The 24,332-nt window shown below is 41.5% G+C and overlaps 1 protein-coding gene across 2 annotated transcripts in view; it reads right to left on the bottom strand.

Moving 5' to 3' along the window:
* Positions 1-5,284: 5,284 nt before the first annotated feature.
* atp1b4 (ATPase Na+/K+ transporting subunit beta 4) overlaps positions 5,285-24,332 on the bottom strand; it is a 33,014-nt gene continuing 13,966 nt past the window's right edge. For both annotated transcript variants that reach the window (XM_069892687.1, XM_069892688.1), the window contains exons 4-9: positions 19,507-19,635; positions 19,096-19,200; positions 17,724-17,920; positions 11,228-11,284; positions 6,790-6,879; positions 5,285-5,907 (exon numbers count right to left, since the gene is read on the bottom strand). In XM_069892687.1, the coding sequence (XP_069748788.1) occupies positions 5,746-5,907; positions 6,790-6,879; positions 11,228-11,284; positions 17,724-17,920; positions 19,096-19,200; positions 19,507-19,635 (740 nt within the window). In that variant the 3' untranslated portion in view covers positions 5,285-5,745. The remainder of the gene's footprint in view (positions 5,908-6,789; positions 6,880-11,227; positions 11,285-17,723; positions 17,921-19,095; positions 19,201-19,506; positions 19,636-24,332) is intronic.

Genomic DNA, 24,332 nt, shown 5'->3' with positions numbered 1-24,332 from the left:
GTCATTCAGAAGTGAAAACAACCCGTAATCACCCATTCTGTTCCACAAGCCCATGCTGCCCAATATGTTTAAGGCCAATATGTTTGAAATTTTAAAAATTTAGATGTGGGGCTGAATGGCCTGTTACTATGATGTACAAGGCCATGCCACCCAATTTGCACCATATTAGCCTACACTTCCCCCCCCCCCCCCCGGGCATGTTTTGAATGGTGGGAGGAAACCAGGGTCCCCCGGGGGGAAAACCTGCACAGACAAAAGGAGACGCATACCAACTCCTTACAGACAGTGCAGGATTTGAACCCCAGTCCCAATTGCTGGAACTTTAAAGGCGTTACACTAACTGCTATGCCAACCATGTCGACCTTCACATCTGAGGGTCGAATGAATCCTGATGTGAAGAAAGTTTGAAAAACATGAAGAAAATTGAAGGGACTGGAGGAAGTGAGGCTCAATTGGAATTCGGTGGGCAAAAAGGAGTGTAAAAATCACTGCTGAACAAGGCTGATGAAAAGCTCGCCGTTTTTAATGTATATGAAGGGCAAGAAGGATACCAGGTAAAGATTAGGGCCGTGACTCTCCATGGGTCACTGACATCCTCATTGGCCAGCAGCATGTGGATATCTTCTGGCAACTGCTCCAAGAAAGCCTGCTCAAACATGAGGTAGGGCCTATACCCTTCTGCTAGCATCAGCATGAGTGCAGAAAAGCCATCCAAGTGAAGTAAATGGGCCGCACGCTCTTGTCATGAGAGGCCAAAGATATGGATGAGCAGACTCTTGAGCACCATATACTTGCCCTCCTCCAGAGGCTGTTGCGAAAAATCAGAAACTCAGCATGCCGTCTCTTGACCCAGGGTACTTATTGAATAGCATGGAATCAGATGATATCTGTCCCGACTGGAATTTGGCTTCTGCTTGGTCAAACCGTGCACGTGGTTGTGAAGTCCAAAACATTGGCAGTTTCAAAGCCACGGCCTGCATCGAATTAAAAATTTTCCATGTTGGGGTCCAAATATTGTTTGGACCATTGGGGTCACCAATGTAGCAAAGTATTCTATACTGAGCTACTTTAGCCATGGATGTGCACGTTGTGGAATTGATGTACATGTTGTTGAGTTGAAGTATGCACAGAGAAGCCAATGCAAGACTGATACCACCAGGGTTCCATGCTGGGCATAGATACATCATTGCTTCTGTCTCATGGACAAGAAGTGATGTCATCAGCTCAAATATAAAAACCTGTGCTTTTATATTATAGACCTGCAGGTCTATTTCCTGTGTTTTCCCCAGCATGTCCGCCATTTCAGAAACAGGTTCGCTTGCTGGTAAGTGGGTCACCACAAGGGGTCATAAGAGCCAAAATAATAATAATTTGTGCAGGGAGCTGGGGCAGCCATTCTCAACTTATTTTGGCTATAGCCATCTTAGGACTCTGCTCAAAGATTATGGCCCCCCTCCCTGTGAAGTGGTCACGTTTAGTTGGTTTCTTCTGCATTTCTACTGACTACATAAAAACATTTTTTTTAAATTATGATTTTAGTCTGTGCACCCCCTTAAATATTCTGTGGCCCACTCAGGGTCTGAACAGCCCTCGCTGAGCTTGGCTGAGCAAAAGTATCTATTTTGAGTACTTGATGGAGGATTTTCATATGTATCCACTAAAGAAAAAGCATTGTGAATGGAGAAACCGAGTAAGGGACAACCACATTCTGGAACATCTACTCATTTATAAAGGTTCAAATTGAGTATTTTAATGGGCTTAAAGGTGAATAAATCGCTGACAGTCCAACAAGGCGTATCTTGGGCTTCTGTGGCAGGGAATAGGGGATTTCTAGGGCACTGACAGATTTTTATATCTTCAAAAATTACAGGTGTTCAAGATAATTGGAGGACAGTAAATGTGGTAACTATTCAAGGGCAACAGAACAAGACAGGTGATTACAGACGAAAGTCCAATGTCAATCCTGTCTGAGGGACAGGATTAATCTATATTTGGAAGAATAAAGGTTGATCAATGATTGTATGGCTTTGTTATGCTATTGTTTGACTAATTTGTTTAATTTTTTTTTTAAGAGGAGAGGCACATCCTAGTCGTTCCATGATTTGCCACAAACCTTTTCTGCTCACAACGTCGAACACTTTGGTAAGGTCAACAAATTTCAAGTACAGTTCCTTGTTCCCTACATTTCTCCTGGAGCTGCCCAAGAACAAATGCCATGTCAATGGTACTTCTGTTGGCTCTGGGAGGTGTTCTTCCACAATGATGGGCACCAGTCTGTTCAGGAGTTCTCTTGCAAAGATTTTTCCTGCAATGGAAAGCCCACATGGGGGCCCTCACCTTCCCCCACCCCTCCTACCACCCCACGGGTGCATTCATAACAGAACAAGAAATCATGTCAGTGTATAAAATCAAAGACTTCTAAGACAATAACCCTTGTTAATAAGGGAGATAACACATTTGAAAAATGTGAAACATTTGAAAAAGCCTTCGAGGAGATTTTTTGGTATGTATTAAACATTATTTCATGCTTAAAAAGCCTGCCATAATTTGTTGTTGTTGCTTACCCCCTGATACAAAAATTCTGCTGATGCTACTGAGCTGCTTCAAGCTATAACTGAAAGAACCCAAAAACATCCAGTCCCAAGTGTTTTGGATACGGGGAAATATTCTGTATTGGCAGGTTCCCACATGGGAAACCTCTGCAAAATAGGATTCCAAGACAAGATAGCAGATGGTTTCATGATGATAGGCGTATTTGTGATGGAAAGCCTTTGACCAGAGGTATATCACAAGGAATGGTACTAGGTCCCTTGCTATCTATTAGTATATTGACAATATGGATATAAATATGGGAGATCTGATATGTAAGTTTAAATGATGGTGAGAAGGTCTTGGGATACAACAGTACGTCAATGAATTGGCAAAATAGGCAAAACAATAACAAACCATGAAATACTACAACACAGAAACAGGCTCTTTGGCCCATCTGGTCTGTGCCGAGCTATTATTTTGCCTTGTCCTAATGACCAATCTTGATAAATATGAATAATGCACTTTTTGAGAGTAACTGAACTCTGTTCAGTTCTGGTCACTTCATTTTTGGAATGATGAGGAAGCTTTAGAGCAGGGGTGGCCCAACTCTGACCCCTGGCCAAACTGCGGATTACTGCCCATTTTTAAGTGGCCCATTAAACAGGTCCACTCACAGTCAAAGCCCCAACATCACAGAATGGATGTGGATAGACTATTTCCGTTAAGAGGAGGAAAGTTTAAAACAAGAGGACATGAGTTAAGAATTAAGGGGCAGAGGTTTAGAGGTAACATGAGGGGGAACTTCTTTACTCAGAGAGTGGTAGCTGTGTGGAATGATCTTCCGGGAGAAATAGTGGCGGCAGAGTCAATTGTATTATTTAAGAAAAGGTTGGACAGGTCTATGGATGAGAAGAAGATGGAGGGTTATGGGCATTGTGCAGGGAGGTGGGACTAGAAAGGGGTGTTTGGTTCGGTGCGGACTAGAAGGGCCTAATGGCCTGTTTCCGTGCTGTAATTGTTATGTTATTAAGAGATTTTTAAAAAGGACACAGGTGCCACTGGACCAGACCCACGGGGAGCAAAGTCTCAGTGCTGTCCCAAGGGGTCTTACCACTCAGTCCAACTTCTGTTGGCTCTGCACAGGCTTTAAACGGCCAATTGAAGGAGCCGTGGTGGTTGAAAACTGCCAGGCTTAACGTTGTTTGGCCCGTGACTTCTATTTATCTGTATGTGGCCCCCAACCAAAAATGTTTGGCCACCCCTGATTTAGAGGGTGTAGAGATTTACCATGATGGTGCCTGGACTGAAGTACATGCTTTAAGAGGAAAAGCTAAGCAACTGAGGGCTTTTCTCTTCAGACAACTGAGGATGAGAGATAAATCGTTCTATCATTTTATGGTTCTATGACTTAGAGATGTACCTAATTATGAGGGGAATGGATAGTGTTGTCAGCCACCATCTTTTCCTTGTGGCTGCAATGGCCAATACCAGAGGTCACCTGTTTCGGGTGAGTGGAGGAAAGTTTAGGGGAGACAGGCAGTGGTGGGAGCCTGGAATGCATTGCTGGGTGTGATGGTTCAGGAACAGCTGCTCCCCCTTCACCATCAGACTCCTCAATACAAACTCAATCAGGGATTCATTTAAGGACTCTGACTTGAGCACTTTACTGATTTTTGATCTTTCTGTATTGCAGTCGGTTTGTTTACATTTCTTTGTTTATGGGAGAATGTTGAGTACTTTCTTTTTCACTGCCAATAAGTGGTAATTCTGCCTGGCCCTCAGGGAAAAAAAGAGTTAAATGAGATGTCATATATTTACTCTGGCAATAAATCTGAATCTGATGGTGGAAGCTGATATAATAGGGGCATTTAGGAGACTCCTATGGATGGAAGAATAATGGAGGGGTTATGGACTGAGGGAGCAAAATTTAGATTGATCATGGTTTAAAAAGGCCGTCACGACATTGTCAGTGTAGGATCTGCATTGTTCTATGTTCTAATAGTGAATGGAAGGGCTCCAGAGAGTATTAGTTGGTGGACGAGTCCAAGGATCCCTGCAAATAACAGCGCACGTAGAGTATGAAGGAGGCATAAGGAATACTTGCCTTTATTAGCTGAGGTACATTATGAAAGAGCAGGAAAATGAAGGTACAACTTTATAAAACATTGGAGAATTGAGCCACACTATTGGAAAGACATGATTGTGGTGGAGGGGCAATTCACTCAGATGTTGCTTGGGATCGAGCTCAGGTATGGGGAGAGATTGGAAAGGGTGAGTTTGTTATCCTTTGACTGTGAGTGGACCAGATAAAGGTAAACAAAATGATGAGACATAGACAGTACAAAACTATCTCCAAAAACTAGAAGGTTTAGGCCGAGGGGAAAATGTTTTAAAGGAGATCTGAAGAAATTTTTCTCCCAGTGGTGGGTTGGAATCTGGAATGCATTCCCTCCAATGATAGAGGTAGAGACTGTTACAACATTTAAGTGGTATCTACACGATTACTTGAATCACCAAGACATAGAAGGGTAAACAAATGGGGGAAAAAATAAGGTTAAGGTAGGTGAGCATTTGATGGTCTGAAAGTCTATTTCCAGGCTCTCTGGTTCTAATTGTAGTTGTGTCACAGAAAATGCAAACCCCTTCAATATTTAATAAACAACATGGAGCCAACAAGAGCCACTTATTCAATAACTTAACAATACTCTTACTTAGCACTACATGAGCGTTTTTTGAAACACAACAGGAATTTAATTTGATATTTTGTGCATTATACTTTGAATATCGGGTTTAACGAGGAACTAAACTCTTTTACAGTCCATTTTCGTGCATTTCATAAAGATGGATAATTGATTTCAGTACAAAAGGTCATTCAATGTAGAAATTTCAGTCAAATTTAAGATCAAATGAGAAATTTAAATAGAATATCTCATCCACAATTTGCATAGTTGCATTTAAAGCAATTATCATTCTAATGGAGAATTGAAACTTTACAGAAATATAGTTGATCATCGTTAGGACAAAACTCACCAATACTATTTTTGAATAAACTGAGCAATAAATTCAAGGGAAAGACTGATGTTTAATCTGCTGAATTTCTGTATCTTGGCAATAAAATGGTCATGATAACAACACAGTCTTCCAGTAACTAAGAAACCAAGTCACAGGCACGATACTGTCAACGTTGTTTCGTACAGAAACCCACATCTCACACTACTCCTTAAAATTGAGAATGAATAAAATCCGGCCAGAAAATTTGTCTTGAAAAATGTTGTTTTTGATGCCAGGCCCATTTATTTTGCATTGAATAGTGACTTTCGAATTCTTCTCCATATTTTCATACTGCACTGCCACCAGTGGGGTTGAATAATTAACCTGAAATTCAAAGATGATTCATGTTTCACCTCCTTGAAGAAACACATCATATTCCTACCATGACCCAGTAGGATGTAAAATATATTGAAAAATGTGCCCACTAAATATGACAAATACTTGTGTCGAACTACAGTGTTGGGTTATTAAACATAGAATTACAGGAAAAACTTAAAACATTTAGAAATAAATGTGATATAAAAACTATAATTTTCCAGTTTGGTTAAATTGCCATGTGACATTAATCCACCCTTGTGTAATGTGGGTAGTAGTTTGATCTCCATTTAAACACTTTTGTTCATCTTCAGTTCTATACATAATGGTTATTATAATTAAACCTTGATTGATTTCAAGATTGTTGTACATAAATTTTATTTAAATGTCAGAGGATACTGAGATTGCATTCATGAATACCAACAGTTCATCTCACTGGTAAGTAGTTTATAATGCTTCTTTAAATAAATAATACCATTTCAGATATTTATATATTAATTTTATTAACATTAGTTCTATATTTCATTTAGTTTCTCAAGCATCCAAAACATTCACTAAATGTTCACTCCTCAGTGAAAGTGCAAAAATGTCTTGTAATGTCGTGCTTTAACTTCATTTGACTTTTGGCAAGGCTGCTATTACTGTTCATGTAAATAGATGGAATGAATAGTTGTTGTAAGCAATAATTTAGGGATAATTTTGATAATTAAACTCTTCAGGTTAATCTTTGGTTGAATCTCAAATTTTTGTATTGGTAATTAAAATGTGGGTTTTTTTGCCAACGTTGACTATGTTAAAATTGAGCACAGTGGAAAAACTACAGATAATAAATAATTAATCTCCACCTTTTGAAAATTTGCTGGTGAAATGGAAAAATTTTAAACCACTTACATGCGTCAATTTGCCATGATAAGGGAAGTATGTGAGATCAAAGGTTCCATCATTTGGATAGAAGTGAATTGTAGCATTGTTCTTTCCTTTCTGAAACAAGCAAGTGCATATTTAATTTCTATTAGTAGTATTGTCCAAGCTACTTTAAGAATGGAAGATATTTTAACATTAGATCCTCAGTATTAGTTACCTTGAATTAATAAAACACCATGTACCAAAAGTTTTAAACCTCTCCTGTTATGATTATTAAAATCTTTGAAGAAATCCAAACTGGGAGTTCTGTTATTTTTCTGAGTTGACAAGACCGTAAGATATAGGAGCAGAAGTAGGCCATTTGGCCCGTCCAGTTCACTCCACCATTCCATCATGAGCTGATCCATTCTCTCACTCAACCCCACTGACCAGCCTTCTCCCCATACTTTTTGATACCCTGACTTAAATGCACCCAATGGCTTGGCCTCCACAGCTGCCCATCAAAGCAACTTCCAAAGATTCACAACTCTCTGGCTCAAAAAACTCCTCCATTCGGTATTTACTCTCATTTTGATCAGTCATAATCTAACTGAACAATGGAACATGGGGAGGGGTCTTACACCACTAATGTCTTCCTGATTTCATTTTGTTCAATCATTATATTTCTTGAGCTTGGTAAATTGCCCTGTTCCTGTTTGGATTAGGTTGAGTGATAATTCAAAACTAGATACTGCAGAATTTGGAAATTTGATTTAAAACCACAAAATGGTGGAAGTAGTCAGCTGATCAAGCTGCATCTCTGGAGAGAGAAATTGAGTTAACGGTTCAGTTTGATGCACTTTTGTCAGAGCCTAATCGTCATTGCCAACTTTTCTTTGTCGAGTTCTGATGAAAGACAGCAACCTGAAACCTTTACTCTGTTTCTCTCACAGATGTTGCCTGTGCATCTAACTATTGACAGGTATTGAAATTATTTGAAATTAACTACTTGCTGAAAAACATTTAACCAATTAACCCGACAGCTCCCATAGTTGGCATTAGTCAGTGGGGTTGTGGGGTGGGATACTTACATTACAGGGACAGGTAATGGAAAAATATGGAGGCTGTATACCACTTGAAGAAGTGGTATTAGGCCCCTGTTGAAGAACTTGAATTAGTTTCATTTATCCACACTGTTTGAGCCATCACAAGTTTAGACAAGTGAATAGGGTAGAACTTAAGTCAAGAAAAGATGAATAATTTGGGAAATGTTAAACTATTTTTCCACCATTCTTCAATTGAGGAAGAGACAGGCATTGGGCATAACAGGAAAAACTTCTCGAAGGTTTTCCAAGCCTCTTGGCTTCAGTAATACTTTCAGAATGTCAGTGAATGTAAATCTCCTAAAAGTTTCACCAAGATAGGTGACTGTAGGTGCTGGGATCTGAAGCTGAACACACTTTGCTAGAGGAACTCAGAATGGACAATCCCCCAAATGTTTTCATCTCTCTTGCCTTTATGCTTCATCCAGCTATCGGAGGAGAGTTTGATAATGACTCACAACATCTAATCCCTCAGATCTAAAAGAAATAAGTAGTTCTGTTTCAACTTGAGCAATAGTAAAAGAGATATCAGATTTTCAGCTTTGTATTTCACAGATTTATGTAGGTTTCAATGGGCAAGAACTCATCCACGTGTAATGTGTCTCAACGTATAATACTGTCTTCCAACTTGAAACTTGAAATTTAGGTTTCAGCTATGTTCTCAAAACCATTTCACCAAGCACAGCTTTAAAATCAGATTTTCAGCAATCAGAAAAACCAAACCATATTAATATAAGACCAGCATCTTATTAGCGAATGAAGATCCACCTATAAAGTATTGAGAGAATGTTTAAGGTCGGGGAATATGCTCACTTGCAACTTAAGGCATCTATGTTTGGACCTCAAATTAACTATATGTAGCTAGTTTCCCTTCATAGGGTGACAGATCTTCTCATGAATAGGCTTTGCTGTAACAATTCCATGTACTGTTCCAATCATAGAGAAATAAATCCAGCGAGATCCATTTAGACAAATCATTTGTATTTATAGCTCTCCAACCGCATGCACTTTATATGTCCTTGGCAACAAACTGAAGATATTCAATTTCAAGTCCTCTTCTTTAATTATCGTTCATACCAGGCTTGCATGGCAAAGATGAGATAGCGTTTCTCCAGGACCATGCAGAAGATTTACATAAATATGTTAAAACATTAAGACATATACAGTAAAAGTCCACAATACACTGACCACATATGTTCTTGCAATGAGCCTGATGGCTTGGAGGAATAAAACTCATGCCCAATCTGGATGTAAGGGCCCGAGTGCTATGGTACCTCCTACCAGATGGCGGAAGGGAGAACAGTTTACATGAGGGGTGTGTGGGGTCCCTCACGATGTTTACTGATTTTTGTCTACATCAAGTGTTGTACATGTCCTTCATGGTAGGAAGGGAGCCCCCAGTGATCTTTTCTACTGACTTCATTAACTTCTGCAGGGTCTTGCAGTCTGAGGAGGTACAGCTTCCAAATCAGACGGTGATGCAGTTGCACAGGATGCTCTCGATACATCCTCTGTAGAATGGAGGGTGGGAGATGAACTATTCCTCAGCCTTCGCAGGAAGTAGAGGTGCTGCTGGGCTTTCTTGACTATGGAGCTGGTGTTAAGGGACCAGGTGAGATTCTCTGCCAAGTGCACTTCAAGAAGCTTGACGACTTCAACAGTGGAGCCATCAATGGTCAGTGGAGCGTGGACCCCCCGGGCCCTCCTGAAGCCAACAACCATCTATTTTATTAACGTTCATATACAGGTTGTTGGCTCTGTACCATCCATTAGCGACTGCCCCTCATCTCTGTCCCTGACTCCTCATTCTTACTGATCAGGCCCACCATGGTCGTGCATCAGCGAACTTGATGATGTAAGTAGAGTGAACAGCAGCCTGGGAGTCGCTGTGCTCAGTGTGATGGTTTTGGAAGTGCTGTTACTGATCCAGACTGCCTGAGGTCTCCCTGACAGGAAGTCAAGAATCCAGTTGTAGAGGGAGGTGTTTAGACCCAGCGGGCTCCACTTTCTTATCAGATACCGAGGTATGATTGTGTTGAATGCTGAACTGAAGTCAATAAACAGGATTTGAACATGCATATCCTTGTTTTCCAGGTGGGTGAGGGCTAGATGGAGGGTGGTGGCAATGTCATTGTCCATAGAGCAGTTGGATCTCTATGTGAACTGCAGGAGGTCCAGTGACAGGGGCGGCAGGAGCATCCATCACTTCATGACGATGGACATGAGTATGACAGGGCGGTCGTCATCGAGGCAGGACATAAACCTCTTCTGCACAGGGACAATGATGGCACCTTTGAGGCACGGCGGGACCACGGCATGTGTCAGGGAGATGTTAAGGATGTCAGTGGGTACATCTGCCATCTGAGCCACAAATCCCTTGAGTCCTCTGCTGGGAACGATACCTGGTCCAGCAGATTTCCGTGGGTTGACTTTGCCTAACTCTCTCTCTACATCGGCTACTGCAAGACACAGCACCTGGTCATTTAAAGGAGAGGTGGTCTTCTTCACCGCCATCACATTGTTCTTCACCTCAAATTGCAAATAGAAGTTGTTCAGTGCATCTGGGAGGGAGGCATCACCAGCACAGGCAGATGGTGTAGTCTAGCGGTTGGTGATGTCTTGGATGCCTTTTCACATGCGTCACGTGTCCTTTTTGTCCAGGAAGTGACCATGAATGTGCTGGGCATGTGGATGCTTTGTTTTCCTGATGACCTTGGACAGCTTGACTCTTCCAATAGCTGGAGCTAATCTTGTCACCCACTCTGAAGGCAGCGTCTTGGTTCCTGAACAGCACATGCACCTCCACAGTCATCCATGGCTTCTGATTAGAGCAAGTAAGTTGTCCATTGTATTTCTTAAGTGATTTAGTAAATTGTCTGTTGAATAATCCCTGTAATTGAGCTGAAAGCTTCTCATTGCTTTGCTGAGTTAGGGTCCCATGAGCTATGTTGTACTCTAGTTCAAGGTTTGAATATTCCAGGCTGCTCTGTGTGACTCCTTATTCACACTCACCCCATTGCCTCATCAATCCCCTCATTTACAAAATTCCTGACTTTTGTCAACATTCAAATGAAGAAGAAAAAAGGAAATTTTCAGTTCTCAGAACATACTGAAAGATTTGACAAAAAATCTGTAACCTGAAGCATTAAATCTGTTTCTCTATACTCAGATGCTGCCTGGCCTCCTGCCAATTTGCAAAATATTCTATTTCCAATTTCTAACATGGGCACTTTATTTTCATTTCACACACCATGGATAAGCAGTATTCAGTGCAACCACTCATCAGCATAGACCTGATGGGCCAAACTCCCTCCTCCTGTATGCCAATGTTACTGTGACTCAATGCTAGATTAGAGTTTGAATGTTGATGAGAGATCACTCACCACAACTTCACAGCTCACGTATGGCGTCGTTCCCTTTCCAGGCAAGTAACCAATGATCTGAAAAAAGAAGCTAATATCAATGGAATTCATAACTATATTCTTAAATATCAGTGTAAGTGTGCCGCTCATGTCCTCTCAACGAGAGAACAAATATCCAATGTTAATGGAAGCTTTTTCTCCATTGATGGGGTTATCTAAGGCAAGGACAGAGGTTTAAGGTGAGAGGTGGAAAATTTAGAGGGGACCTGAGGTGATTTTTTTTTTTCCGCTGAGAGTGGTGGGAATCTGGAAACTGCTAAAGGAAGTAATAGAAGCAGATAATCTCACAACTTCTAAGAACTATCCAGCCAAGTATTTGAATTGCTGGATGTGGGTAAATGGGATTAGTAGAGATGGATGCAACAGCTGGCATAGACGTAGTGGGCCAAAGGGCTTTTTCCTACACTACAATTCTGCAAAGGCCAGATCTGCTGGGGTCATGTTAAATGATTGGGCAGGCTTGAGGGGTCATTTTCTTATGACAGGATCAAAATAGTAGTGAATGATTTAAAAATATACAGAAAATAAATTGGTTAAAAAAGAGATTTTTCTTTTAAAAAGGGACAAAGCAGTTTTACTGAATATGATGGAATGCAGCCATTAACAACTTCAAGGAATGACTTGGGCATTGTTAAAATTTAATTTGGCTCTCTGGAATCACTAAGAGAACCATCAGTACATTCCCCAATCCAGAACTCAATCCTGGAAGCTACTTCAATGTATTAGTGAGGGCATGTAACTGATGGATATTATTGATTAAATGGACCCTGACTAATGCCACATGCAAGCAGTTTTTATTGCAGCCTAATGACTTAGAGAGTGTATGGAAATAGCACAACATCCAAATTCCCTTCCAGTTCTCACCACGAACCAAATTGGATGTATTACTGGCACAAGATCATAAGCCAAGAATCCCATAGCAAGTCGTGTGATGAGAATAGATTCATACAATGAGGAAACAGGCCTCGCCAATGTCTTATACAACCTGATCATAATAGCCCAACTCCTCTACTCAATACTTTGATTTATGAAGGTCATGGTACCAAAAGCTTTCTTTACAACCCTGTCCACCTGTGACGCCACTTGCAGAGAATTATCTATCTGCATTGCAAGATCCCTACCATTCACTGTGTGAGTCCTACCTATGTTAGACCTCCCAAAATGCAACACCCAACATTTTTCTGCATTACATTCCATCAGCTACTGATGAAGATTGGTCTTCCTTGTGCAGATTCGAGAAGGCAGCTCACCATTACCCACAAGAGTAATTTGCAATCAGCACTGAATATTGCCTTTGACAATGATGTCCTTACTCAGGAAAGATTTTTAAACCAATGAAACCGGAACAGATTAAAAGAAAAAATGTTAGATTAAAAAATTAGACATACAGCACCGTACCACCCAAATACTCCAATTAACCTGCAACCCCTGTACATTTTGAGCCATGGGATGAAACAGGAACACCCAGAGGAAACCCACGCAGACATGGGGAGAACATACAAGCTCATAACAGACAGCACCGGATTCGAACCTGGGTCGCTGGTGCTGTAAGAACATTGATTACACGAACCACTATTCAAGATTCAAAATTCAATTTATTGTCATGTAATAAAAAGTGTCACTTTAGACAAAATTGCCTTTCACCTGCTTTAAGGCAAACAGATTCGCCATCAGCAGAAATTGCCTGAAGCACCTCTTATAGTCAGAGAAAGAGAAGCAAAAGAGAATCCCTCCAGAGTCGCTGAGTGTCTGTGGATTTGCCTACAGCACTCCCACAGCCACACAGAGTCCAGTCCAATCCATTGGGAACCTGAGTTCCAGATCCAAACCTCCAACACGATTGGCAACCCTTCAGCACCATCGGCACTTTCTCGCATTCCGGTTCCAATACCTGGTACCCCTTCAGCCAGTCTCCGGCAGTTCACCGGCTAATGGAGTCCCTTGACTGCAGTCTCCAGCAGCACACAGCCTGTATGGGTTCCTCTTCTTGGGTTATCAGCAGCCCGCCGCCTGTGTTTTCCTCAGCCACAGAACCCGTCAATGGTCCACTGCTGTGGTCGCTGTCCCATGGGTCATCTCCTCTGCTTCTCCTTCTCAGAAGGGGTGGGGGAGGATGTTGTGTTTGGGAAGCATCAGGTTCAGTGGGTTCACAGAGAGACAAGTCTGGACACAAGTGATACAATCAAAGGTAACTTTATTAAGCACATGGGAGACAAACCGGAAGATGTCAAACAACATTACTACTAAACAACTATCTAGATATTCACATCGGACCCAAGGCTGGACACCGATACCAGTGGCTGCCTATCTTCTACACAGTATGAGAAAAAAACCGTAATGGTGCAAGCAGGCACATTGGGCACAGGGGATTTCAATACCAGTGGCTGTTTACCCTGCCACACTCTCCTGCATGTGTACACATTTCACAGTCAGGGACATTCAAACGCACTTCCGATTCCCTGTACCAGTGGGGGTGCGACTCTCTGCCAGCACTGATCTATTGCAGTACAACAGCTTGGCTCAATTGTGACAGAATATAGATATGTTTTTGGGAGATAAATTGGGGCAGGTTTTTTACTTAAACAAAAGTTGCTTTTAATTATCTTTAAACATGAAAACAGAATCACATTTAAACACTATTGACTTAACTAACCTAACTTAACCCCCCTTCTAATTCTAGGCGCACATGTATGTAAAGTGTGTGTAAGTTCAGAAACATTCCTTGGTTCACAGTCCAATCTCACTTCTCATTCCTCCCGATTGCAGGGAATTCTTACACTGTGCACAGAATTTAACATTTATAAAGTTCACCAGGCTTTGGTGCTTGAAAGGTAAATGGTTACCGCTCAGAAAAGTTCTTGTCGTTTTTCAGAGAGAGATTTGTTCTACGCTGTACACCCACAACTGATTATTTTTCACTCAGCCACTTCAGTGTCTTGTCAAAGAAACGTTCCCCCTCAGGACTCTCCAGATGATGACCTCTTTTTTTCAGATCTCCACAGAGTTCTTTTTGTTTCTCTTATTTCAAGTGAAACATTAGACAGCCAGTCCTCTCTTTTTGTATGAACCATAAGGGCTTTGACCAGGCTGAACCAAGCACTCACAACCTGTCTTCCAAATGGGGTTTTCCACAAGCTTGCCAGCTTGTCCTGTTCCAGTCCCAGTTGTTGCTGCTGACTGTAGAACTGATCTCTGTCCCTCTGTCTGTCTCTCTCTGAGAGAAAACCTGTTTTCCTCTCTCTGCTTGCAAAAGCACATGACCCTCCTAGAATAGCAAGTTCCTCTCCAAACAGTCTGCGACTCCGACAAGTTCTTTCATCTGTTGTCTTTTTGCAAACAACAATCCATTAGTGAAGTCTCTTGGGCATTCTCCAAAGCTTTTGGAAAGGCTGTTGGCCCCGACATGTCTAGCATGAGCAGAGCTCCAGTATTTTAAGTAAGATTTGTTTTAAAGTGTTTGTATGTGACCTACACTAAAATAAAACCTGCCCTGATGTATCTCACAAAAACATATCTATATTCTGTCACACAGTGTAGTGGACACCTTACCTCCAGCAATGTCCACAGTAGCGACCTGACATGGAGCATTGTCCAGACCTTGGACTGAGGCAGAGAGAGAGAGAAATGTTTTATACTCTTCGGAGCTGGGCGTCTGCCCAATGATGACATTGAGCCATTTAAATTAGCCAGTGGTAAGGTGTGCACTGATGGGTGGCTAGAGTCCAACCTTAATTGGCAGGTGACGCAACTTCCAAATGAGTTCCAGACAGGGTGGACACGTGCTTGTCCACAATCCACATAAGGGGTTGGTCTCCCTGTTTCCTAGTGCCCTGCGCCAGTCCTCTGCTTTCCCAGAGTCTGCAACCCATCATAGTGCTGTCGATCATAGGCACCGCCATCTTGGACGCAGAACCCCCAACCCCCTCACAGGATTTTATATAAAGTCACTGTCGGCTCCTTTAACAGGTCATTTCAAGCCTGTATGGAGCAGACTGGATGGTTAAACCCTGTGGGAGCACTGTGACTCTGCCCCTCACTCTCTGCAGGTCCGCACCAGCAGCAGGTGCTGCCATTTTCAGAAGCTGCAGCAGGGCCACCATTTCCTATACTCATCATGTCACCGCAATTAACTGATCACTCACTACTCCTCATTTGGAGGGTTTTGTTCTGGGTAACTTGTTTTCCTGAATTCATTAGCAGATGCCAGGGATTTCTGACATCCACCAGTGTTCCCAGATTGACACTGAATATCAAAAAGCCACAGAACCAGCACAGTCTATATGAGAAAGACTAAATTGTGTTGCACTTTCAAATCTCAATCTGCTTTGTGCAGAGTTGAAGGAAAGCAAGTGATGAGACAGAGAAGGGGAGAGGGAGAGAGACAAAGGGGAGAGGGAGAGAGACAGAGAAGGGGAGAGGGAGAGAGACAGAGAAGGGGAGAGGGAGAGAGACAGAGAAGGGGAGAGGGAGAGAGACAGAGAAGGGGAGAGGGAGAGAGACAGAGAAGGGGAGAGGGAGAGAGACAGAGAAGGGGAGAGGGAGAGAGACAGAGAAGGGGAGAGGGAGAGAGACAGAGAAGGGGAGAGGGAGAGAGACAGAGAAGGGGAGAGGGAGAGAGACAGAGAAGGGGAGAGGGAGAGAGACAGAGAAGGGGAGAGGGAGAGAGACAGAGAAGGGGAGAGGGAGAGAGACAGAGAAGGGGAGAGGGAGAGAGACAGAGAAGGGGAGAGGGAGAGAGACAGAGAAGGGGAGAGGGAGAGAGACAGAGAAGGGGAGAGGGAGAGAGACAGAGAAGGGGAGAGGGAGAGAGACAGAGAAGGGGAGAGGGAGAGAGACAGAGAAGGGGAGAGGGAGAGAGACAGAGAAGGGGAGAGGGAGAGAGACAGAGAAGGGGAGAGGGAGAGAGACAGAGAAGGGGAGAGGGAGAGAGACAGAGAAGGGGAGAGGGAGAGAGACAGAGAAGGGGAGAGGGAGAGAGACAGAGAAGGGGAGAGGGAGAGAGACAGAGAAGGGGAGAGGGAGAGAGACAGAGAAGGGGAGAGGGAGAGAGACAGAGAAGGGGAGAGGGAGAGAGACAGAGAAGGGGAGAGGGAGAGAGACAGAGAAGGGGAGAGGGAGAGAGACAGAGAAGGGGAGAGGGAGAGAGACAGAGAAGGGGAGAGGGAGAGAGACAGAGAAGGGGAGAGGGAGAGAGACAGAGAAGGGGAGAGGGAGAGAGACAGAGAAGGGGAGAGGGAGAGAGACAGAGAAGGGGAGAGGGAGAGAGACAGAGAAGGGGAGAGGGAGAGAGACAGAGAAGGGGAGAGGGAGAGAGACAGAGAAGGGGAGAGGGAGAGAGACAGAGAAGGGGAGAGGGAGAGAGACAGAGAAGGGGAGAGGGAGAGAGACAGAGAAGGGGAGAGGGAGAGAGACAGAGAAGGGGAGAGGGAGAGAGACAGAGAAGGGGAGAGGGAGAGAGACAGAGAAGGGGAGAGGGAGAGAGACAGAGAAGGGGAGAGGGAGAGAGACAGAGAAGGGGAGAGGGAGAGAGACAGAAAGAATGCAAGGTCTGGGTAGTTGAAGGCACTGCCAATAATTGTATTGCAGAATTCACCAAAGGATAGAAGTAGTTACAGAGATAGGCAATGATCATGAACCAATATAGCTCAGTAAGTGTGAGAGGATGATCAAGTGAAACTTGTTGCAGGATCAGATCTTTGCCTTATCTGGTCCATGGAGGATGGGAGACCAGCCAAAATGTACAAATATAATGAATTTGGGAAAGGCTTCAACAGCAAATCAGCTCTAATAGGAACAGAGCCAGATGCTATGGAGATTAAAGTAGACACCTGAGCTAGAGAGTAAATGGGTTTTAAGGTCACATAGAATGCATGAGATCTCCTTCTGGAGTGCTGGTGAACATTCTTAGTTGCATCAATGTTAAAGTTCCCAGCGAGGTCCAGAGGTAGCAACTCCTCTAACTGTATCACAAATGAAATTGGAGGGAGGAGAGTGCAGTTATCTCTTGTAGAGAATGCCCTGCCCAGGCAATGCTACAGAAGTGAGAAGCAAGGTGAAAAATAAAAATGTATAAACACTCTGTCTGGTCCTTGCTTCAATATCAGGAAGTTGAGGCAGGGGAATTGTTTTCAGAGGCAGGTTTATCTTCAAAGGTACATGGGGAAACTCGTCTTTGGATGCTGGCATGAAACACGTGCAAAATATTGTTATCAGTGGTACTTCACAGAATAGAGACACATTTCTCCTCTGGAATGACTGCTATAGTGAATACAAATAAACCAGTTACAAAAATTAGTTACTTCTCTAGGATAAAGCTAGGATTAACTGGGCCAATTTTAACATTTGGTACAAAATGAGATACAAGTCTGCAGAATACCCCTGTCACTGTCCATTTTGAATTGCATTTGTTACTGGTTGATAAGAATAACTGTTCCCACATTTCTCAACCCCAACGTACTCTATTCATCTTCAGAAGAATGCAGGGATTTCCTCGCGAGTAGCCAAAAGTTGGATCTTCAATTCCAGAACAGTTTTCCAGCATAGTCCGATTAAACTGACAAGCTAATTTTTCTTCACTTTGGTCACCATCTTGAATAAAGTATTGCCCAGGGGAACATGGAATGTTCTTCATAGCCTGGATACTGTTGTTATAAGCTGAAAAGAAATAAAATTAAGTCATAGAAACTGCAAATAATAACAGATCAATTTCTCAGGTCCACCAGACTATACCAATAATTGCCAAAAACAATGAAGAGAGTGGTTACAAAAAGTGTACAGAGGTGATTAGAATTCTCTGCCCCAGCTCTCTGGAGGCAGAGGCAAGTTCTGAATCCTGATGTAAACAGGGAAAACGCAAATTGAAATCTGATTAAGAGCCTTCCACATAAACCATTATTTTGGATTCTTTTTCTACTGAATGTCTCCAGCATTTACCTATTATTTAAATAGGGAAATGCCTGCTTAAAAGATAGGAATATTTAAAAGTTGTGGAAAAACAAAGCTTCAATTAGAAGAGATGCCTTACATGAAGTAAAACCTTGAAGTACAAATGATAGCCCATTACTATGAATGTTGATTGTTTTGGATGTCACATGAAGACTAGATTGAAACTGAGTAAGATGTCACTTACTGGATACAGATTGGCTGTGGCACCTAGGTTATTTGAATAGTGCAAACTAATTAATTTAATAAACATTGCTAAGGAGAGCATGGTGTCCAGAAGGTTTTATTTATGTGTTGCATTACTGTTCATTCAGGGAACCTATTAAACTGCCTCGAGTTTTCTGACAACCACCAGAACTTCTCAATGGCTGTCACCACCCCCCAACCCCCCACATCCAGGGTCACAGCACATTTAAGTTAAAGCCTTGTTTTATTTTCACCTCATGTAACATAAATATCTTATTCAGTTTTTTTATGTAGTCATTGGGAGAGCAGTTCAGAAGGAACCAAAACTTGACTGCTTCACAGAGAAGGAGAGCCCATAAACTTTGAGCAGAGCCCGAAGGGAACCGTAGTCGATGAAAAGGTTGAGAGTCCCAGGTGTCGGGTCTGGTGATGAGAGAAAAGAGAAATGTACAAGGGAAATATTAGGTAAGAAGGGGAATTAGTTCAAACATTAATTTTCCTTTCATCAATGGTAGCTACTTATGAATATTAGGAAGTTCTCTGTATTTAAGATGTTCAGCCTTAGAATTCTGCAAAACTGGCATTTTTTGTTTTCCATTTTCAATCTGATCCATTAAGCCACACACTACTTCTGTTGGCATTTTGAAACTTCAAATGAAAGTTGTTTCCTTTCCTTCCCAGAGAAGTAATAAGAAACTTACATGAAAGGAACTGGTGCAGGTTTTGCACATATTGAGACCATGTGCTCTCAACTGTTGGATTAAACGTGATGGAAAATCCACCAAGATACGGTCTCATCATCACGCCTGTGGAAAAGGATAGGTTATTGACAGTTATGACTTCCAATAGCAATGAATATCAAGGCTGGATCAAACATGCAGTCTATTTCTGACAGCAATTTATAGTAACAAAGTTGCTCTTTAATTAATTACAAATTAAATTATTCAGATTTAATTTGTACATGTAATTAAGATCATCTCATTTCAGGGATGAAAGTAATTTCTTTAGAACACTAGAGTCGATCTGACAATAATTGGATAATGAAGATTATATGGTTTCCAATCTCTAGCTTCTAAGTCTAATCACTTTGGTTGATTCACGTGGCTAAGTACCTGGATTGTTGATCCGATCACGGTATCTTGGTGTATATGGATTCAATGTTGTTAGCATCCCATACAAGCACAGAGAAAATATCCCAGCGAGAATGGAATATAAGCAGACATAGAACAGTAGAATAAGAACTGCAAAATAAACATTGATAACCTTGTCAGAAACACCAAATTCAATCATTTGAAAATGTGCATCAAAATTTTCCCCACCATATTTCTCTCTTCCTTGTCTGTCCCAGGCATGAGTTCCTTGTTGAGCTCAACCCATCTCATCACCTCTCATGTGCCTTGGATCAGTCAATAGACAAGAGCAGCCCAGTGAAAAAAGCTTCCTTGGCTTTATTACCACCTTCCTGCAGCAATATTGTGAGAATGGCATTTAAATACATTGGCCAATCAAAGCTCCCTCTCTCAATCTGGTGAACTACAAAGGTGGCCCAATGCAGACCAGAGCTCCCTGCTTTACAATTAATAACATAATAGGTATTTGTTTAAAGTCTGCATTTCAATTTCCCACAAGCATCTCAGAGGATCACTCCTTTTTTTAAAAAAACCTGGTATGTGAGCATCTTTGCTGAAGCTGACCATTTATTGCCCATCTCACCTGCCTTGTGAGTGTCCACTGCAAAGCAGCATTTAATCCAGCTCGGTGGTTTCCTCAGACATTTTAGAAGGATGTTAAAAGTAAACTAAATTCACAAACAGGCAGACTGTGTAGGATGGCAGGTTTCTTCACTGAATCAATGTTTTTATAGCAACAGACTATTTATCTGACAACATTGTACCAGACGTGGAGTTGGAAGCAGGGTGAAGAAAATTACTCTTAAAGTGAAACAAATGTAGTCAGTTTATTTGTAAATAGTGTATTTAAGGAGTAGAGAAAACAAATTACTGCAATTTATAACCATAGAACACGACAGCATAGAAACAGGCCTTTCCACCCATCTAGTCCAAGCCTAAATTTTATTTCACTGTCTCATGGACTTGCACCTGGACATGATCCTCCAGACCCACCCTCCCCCTCCCCCCATTCATGTACCTATCCAATCTTCTCTTAAATGTCAAAATTGATCCCACATCCACCACTTCCACTGGCAGCTTGTTCCACACTCTCAATCCCCTCTGAGTGAAGAAGTTCCCCATTATGGCACAAAGGTTAAAAGTGTTGTGGATAGTGTTGAAAGTTGTAGTTTACAACAGGATAAAGGGAGGATGCAGAGTTGGGCATAAAAGTGACAAATGGAGTTCAATCTGGATAAGTGTGAAGTGATGCATTTTGGACGGTCAAACTTGAAGGCTGAGTACAGGGTTAATGGCAGGATTCTTCACACTGTGGAAGAAGAGAGGGATCGGGGTCCATATCCATAGTTCTCTCAAGGTGACCGCACAGACAAATACAGTTTAATATCTTGAACAGGACCTACTACACTCCACATAGTCTGCACAAAATATTACTAGAACCTTTCTCCCAATTGTCAGAGATCTAAAACTTGTGACAGAGATTTACTTTATGTTCTTTGAAATTGCTCTTATCTGGAAGACTTTTGGAAAACATTGATAGAATAACCTCATATTATAACAACTGAAATTTAATTTAACCCAAAGGTCTGGAATTTGGTAGATCTACCACAATAAAAAAAATACTTTATAATGCTTGCGGCCACAGCTGGGAAAAAGTGTATCCTACAAATCTGGAAATCTGAATTTCCTCCTTCACAGAGGCAGTGGTTAAATGAGTTAACATCCTATAGTTCACCTGTGGAAAGATCTTGTTTGAGGAGGAAACCAGCAACATTTGGAAAAATAAGGGGCTGTCTTTTTGCCCTTATTACCATCACTACACCTCCTCAGCTACTGAATTAGCACGGATACCTGGACCCCCCGCCCTCCCCCACCAAATAATCCTGACTATCTGCTTAATGTGGTGATATGTACCTTAATAATATATATTAGGACCTCTGTAATTATCCCCATAGCATTTCTTCACTGTCTAAAATATTTACATCCTTTTGTCCAGTTCTGAGTTTCTGACTGATTAGAACATAAAACAGCCATGAGCAATTAGACCCTTTGGCCCACAAGTCTGTGCTGAACATGGTACTCAAATCAAACTAAAACTCTGCTAATTGGACTTGATGTATATCACTCAATCCCCTTCATATTCATGTGTCCAGCTGAAAACCTCTTAAATCTACTGTTATATCTGTTCCAGGCTCCCACCTCTCCCCATGAGAAATATTGAGAAAAAAATTCTCATTCAATCTATTTCTCTCTCAGCATAAATGCCCAACCAATTGTGCATTCCCAGTCCTTCTATATTTTTTTTAATCACTAGATAATAAGTGTTCCAAATCTAAAATATTTTTTGTAAGGTGCAATAAAAAAACAATTGTTGTCGTATCTTGGTAGAATTTCCAATCTTGGAGAAGAACCAGTGGTTTAAAAATAGTTGCAATGTCCAGAGAAACCATTTTGCTCTAATTGATATCGGAATGTGCCAGTTACAGTAATGAGACTTTATTGGTTAAAGGAACAGGATAGATTACATGTGGATTACCTTCATTAAGGGAAACATTAATTTCACTTTAAATGGTACCATTATAAACACAGTTTCTCCAATTTAGCAAACAAAATCACAGGAGATGCATGTGATCTTTATTGTAATAAAGAAACTTGGGTTCTTTTAAAACAACTATATTAGCTACAGAACTCATTCATGACTGTGTGGAGGCATCCATTTTGAATCCATTCAAGCTTCCAACAAAATGGTCTCTGACTCCCTCTAGTGGTCACGAGAATCACTAGCACTATTATTACATCCCCTTTCCTTGAGATATTTAATCTAACAACATGACACACTAATACAGTATTCATTTAAATTTAAAGTTCAACACAAATGTAAACACCACATCAGCAGCACAAACTTTTTAAGGGTACAAGTCTTTATCTTTTAGAGATTTAGCCTGTCAGGTGCTTTGATAACACATGTGGATCTTCTTGTCACAGATGCTTGTGTCGACTCTGCTGGTCCACTACTGTCTAGCACTGGTGATCTTTCCTCTGTTACTGTGCAGGCTGGATCTTCTGCATTGTCTGTTCCTTTTTATCCCAAGTGTTGGAATCCTTGAGTCTCACTGTGTCATGTTGTGCTAGTGGCCCTAAGCTTCTTGTTGACATCATAGTTTGCTTTTTGTCTCCATTGCAGATCCTTTTGTTTCCATTCAACATCTTCCACATCTCTGTTCTTGCTTGGGACTGCAGAGTAGGGAAGTGTGGTGCGTAGTCTATGTCCCATCAGAAGCTCAGTGGGTGACATGCCATGTTCAAGTGGTGAAGCTCTGTAACTCACTAAAGCTTGATATGGATCTGAGCCACTGATTAGTGCTTTCTTGAGCAACTGTTTAACTATGTGAACTCCTTTCTCTGCTTTACTGTTTGATTGTGGTTGCAGAGGACTTGGTCACATGTTGAAAATCATACTCTTCTGCAAAGTTTGGACCTCTCTACAACTGTAGCATGATCCATTGTCACTGTAGACAATTTGAGGAATTCCGTGACTTTCCAAGATTGACTTCATATATTTGATACAACAAGCAGCAGACATGCTAAGAAGCAGGGCCATCTCTGGATAGTTTGATAGATAATCAATAACCAGCAAGGAATTCTTTCCATCCATGTGGAACAGATCAGCCCCAACTTTCTGCCATGGTTCTGCTGGTACATCAGTTATTATCACGAGTTCCTTTGACTGTGTGATGTTTCAAACAGGTCTCTCAGCTTGAAACCATTCTGTCAATGTTTATCCCTGGCAGATAAACAGCAGTTCTGGCCCTCCTAAAGGGGGCATGATGTAATAACTTGTTTTCTCTTTCCCAAATCTGGCAATGAGTATGGGATCCGCAAGGTTAACCCCTTTTCTCTCTGCACAGAACTGCCTGACTTACCGAATGTTTCCGAATCTTCTGCTTTTACTTCTTCAAACTGCCCTGCTTGAAGCCCCACACACCCTAATTTGCTTGTGCCCTTTATGTTACCCGCTCGTCAATACATTCTCTCTCAAGGCCTCCAAACTGGTCTTTCCAAGTATAACTGAAGGCCTGATGCAGATTGCTGTTGCAAAAGGGAGAAATGAAAATCTTTGGCCTCAATATCAATAAATTGATGGACACTTTGCAAACGTACTATAACAAATGTTGATGCACTTTCAAGATATTCCAAGTTATCAAGTTAAAAAGAGTTTCACATATTCAATTAACTGAAAAATAAATTGCTGCTGAGATTATATCATCTTGAAATTAGACCAGTCAATGATTAATGGTTTAACATCCACATGAGTGCAGAAAAATTCTGGGTCTGTTCCTTTTATGGTGACAGTCCCTTCTTTTAATGTTCTCAAACCATAATGTCAAGGCCAAGCCATTTCAGTAACTGAGGAAACAAATCAATAAACAACACAGTGCCTCTCAGTAACATTCCTGAATACCCTTGGAAATATTAAATAAGAAGGCACAATGTCAAAGTAGTGTCATGAACTTGAGGTTCAATTTCCATTCAATTCTATCTTCAGCATATTAGTTAATGTTGACTAACATTTCTAAGATGTATATTGACAGCTTTATTAAAAATAGAACATATACCAGATATGTGTATAAAATCAAACCTAACGTTCATTCCCTTTCTTTTCAATCAATCTTAACTCAGAGACATTCTTCTTTAGGTGCTTCAGAGTTAGAGTTGCTTCCCTTTCATGTTTCCTCACTGTGAGTACTCCAAAAACCCCAATGTGGAATCTCTTCCATAGTGAAAATTCCTCGGTGGAACAGTAATTT

The sequence above is a fragment of the Narcine bancroftii genome, chromosome 8 (genome assembly GCF_036971445.1).
Source record: "Narcine bancroftii isolate sNarBan1 chromosome 8, sNarBan1.hap1, whole genome shotgun sequence".
NCBI lineage: Eukaryota > Metazoa > Chordata > Chondrichthyes > Torpediniformes > Narcinidae > Narcine > Narcine bancroftii.
Note: the sequence above shows the minus strand (reverse complement) of the source record. Positions and strands in the feature narration are given on the sequence as shown.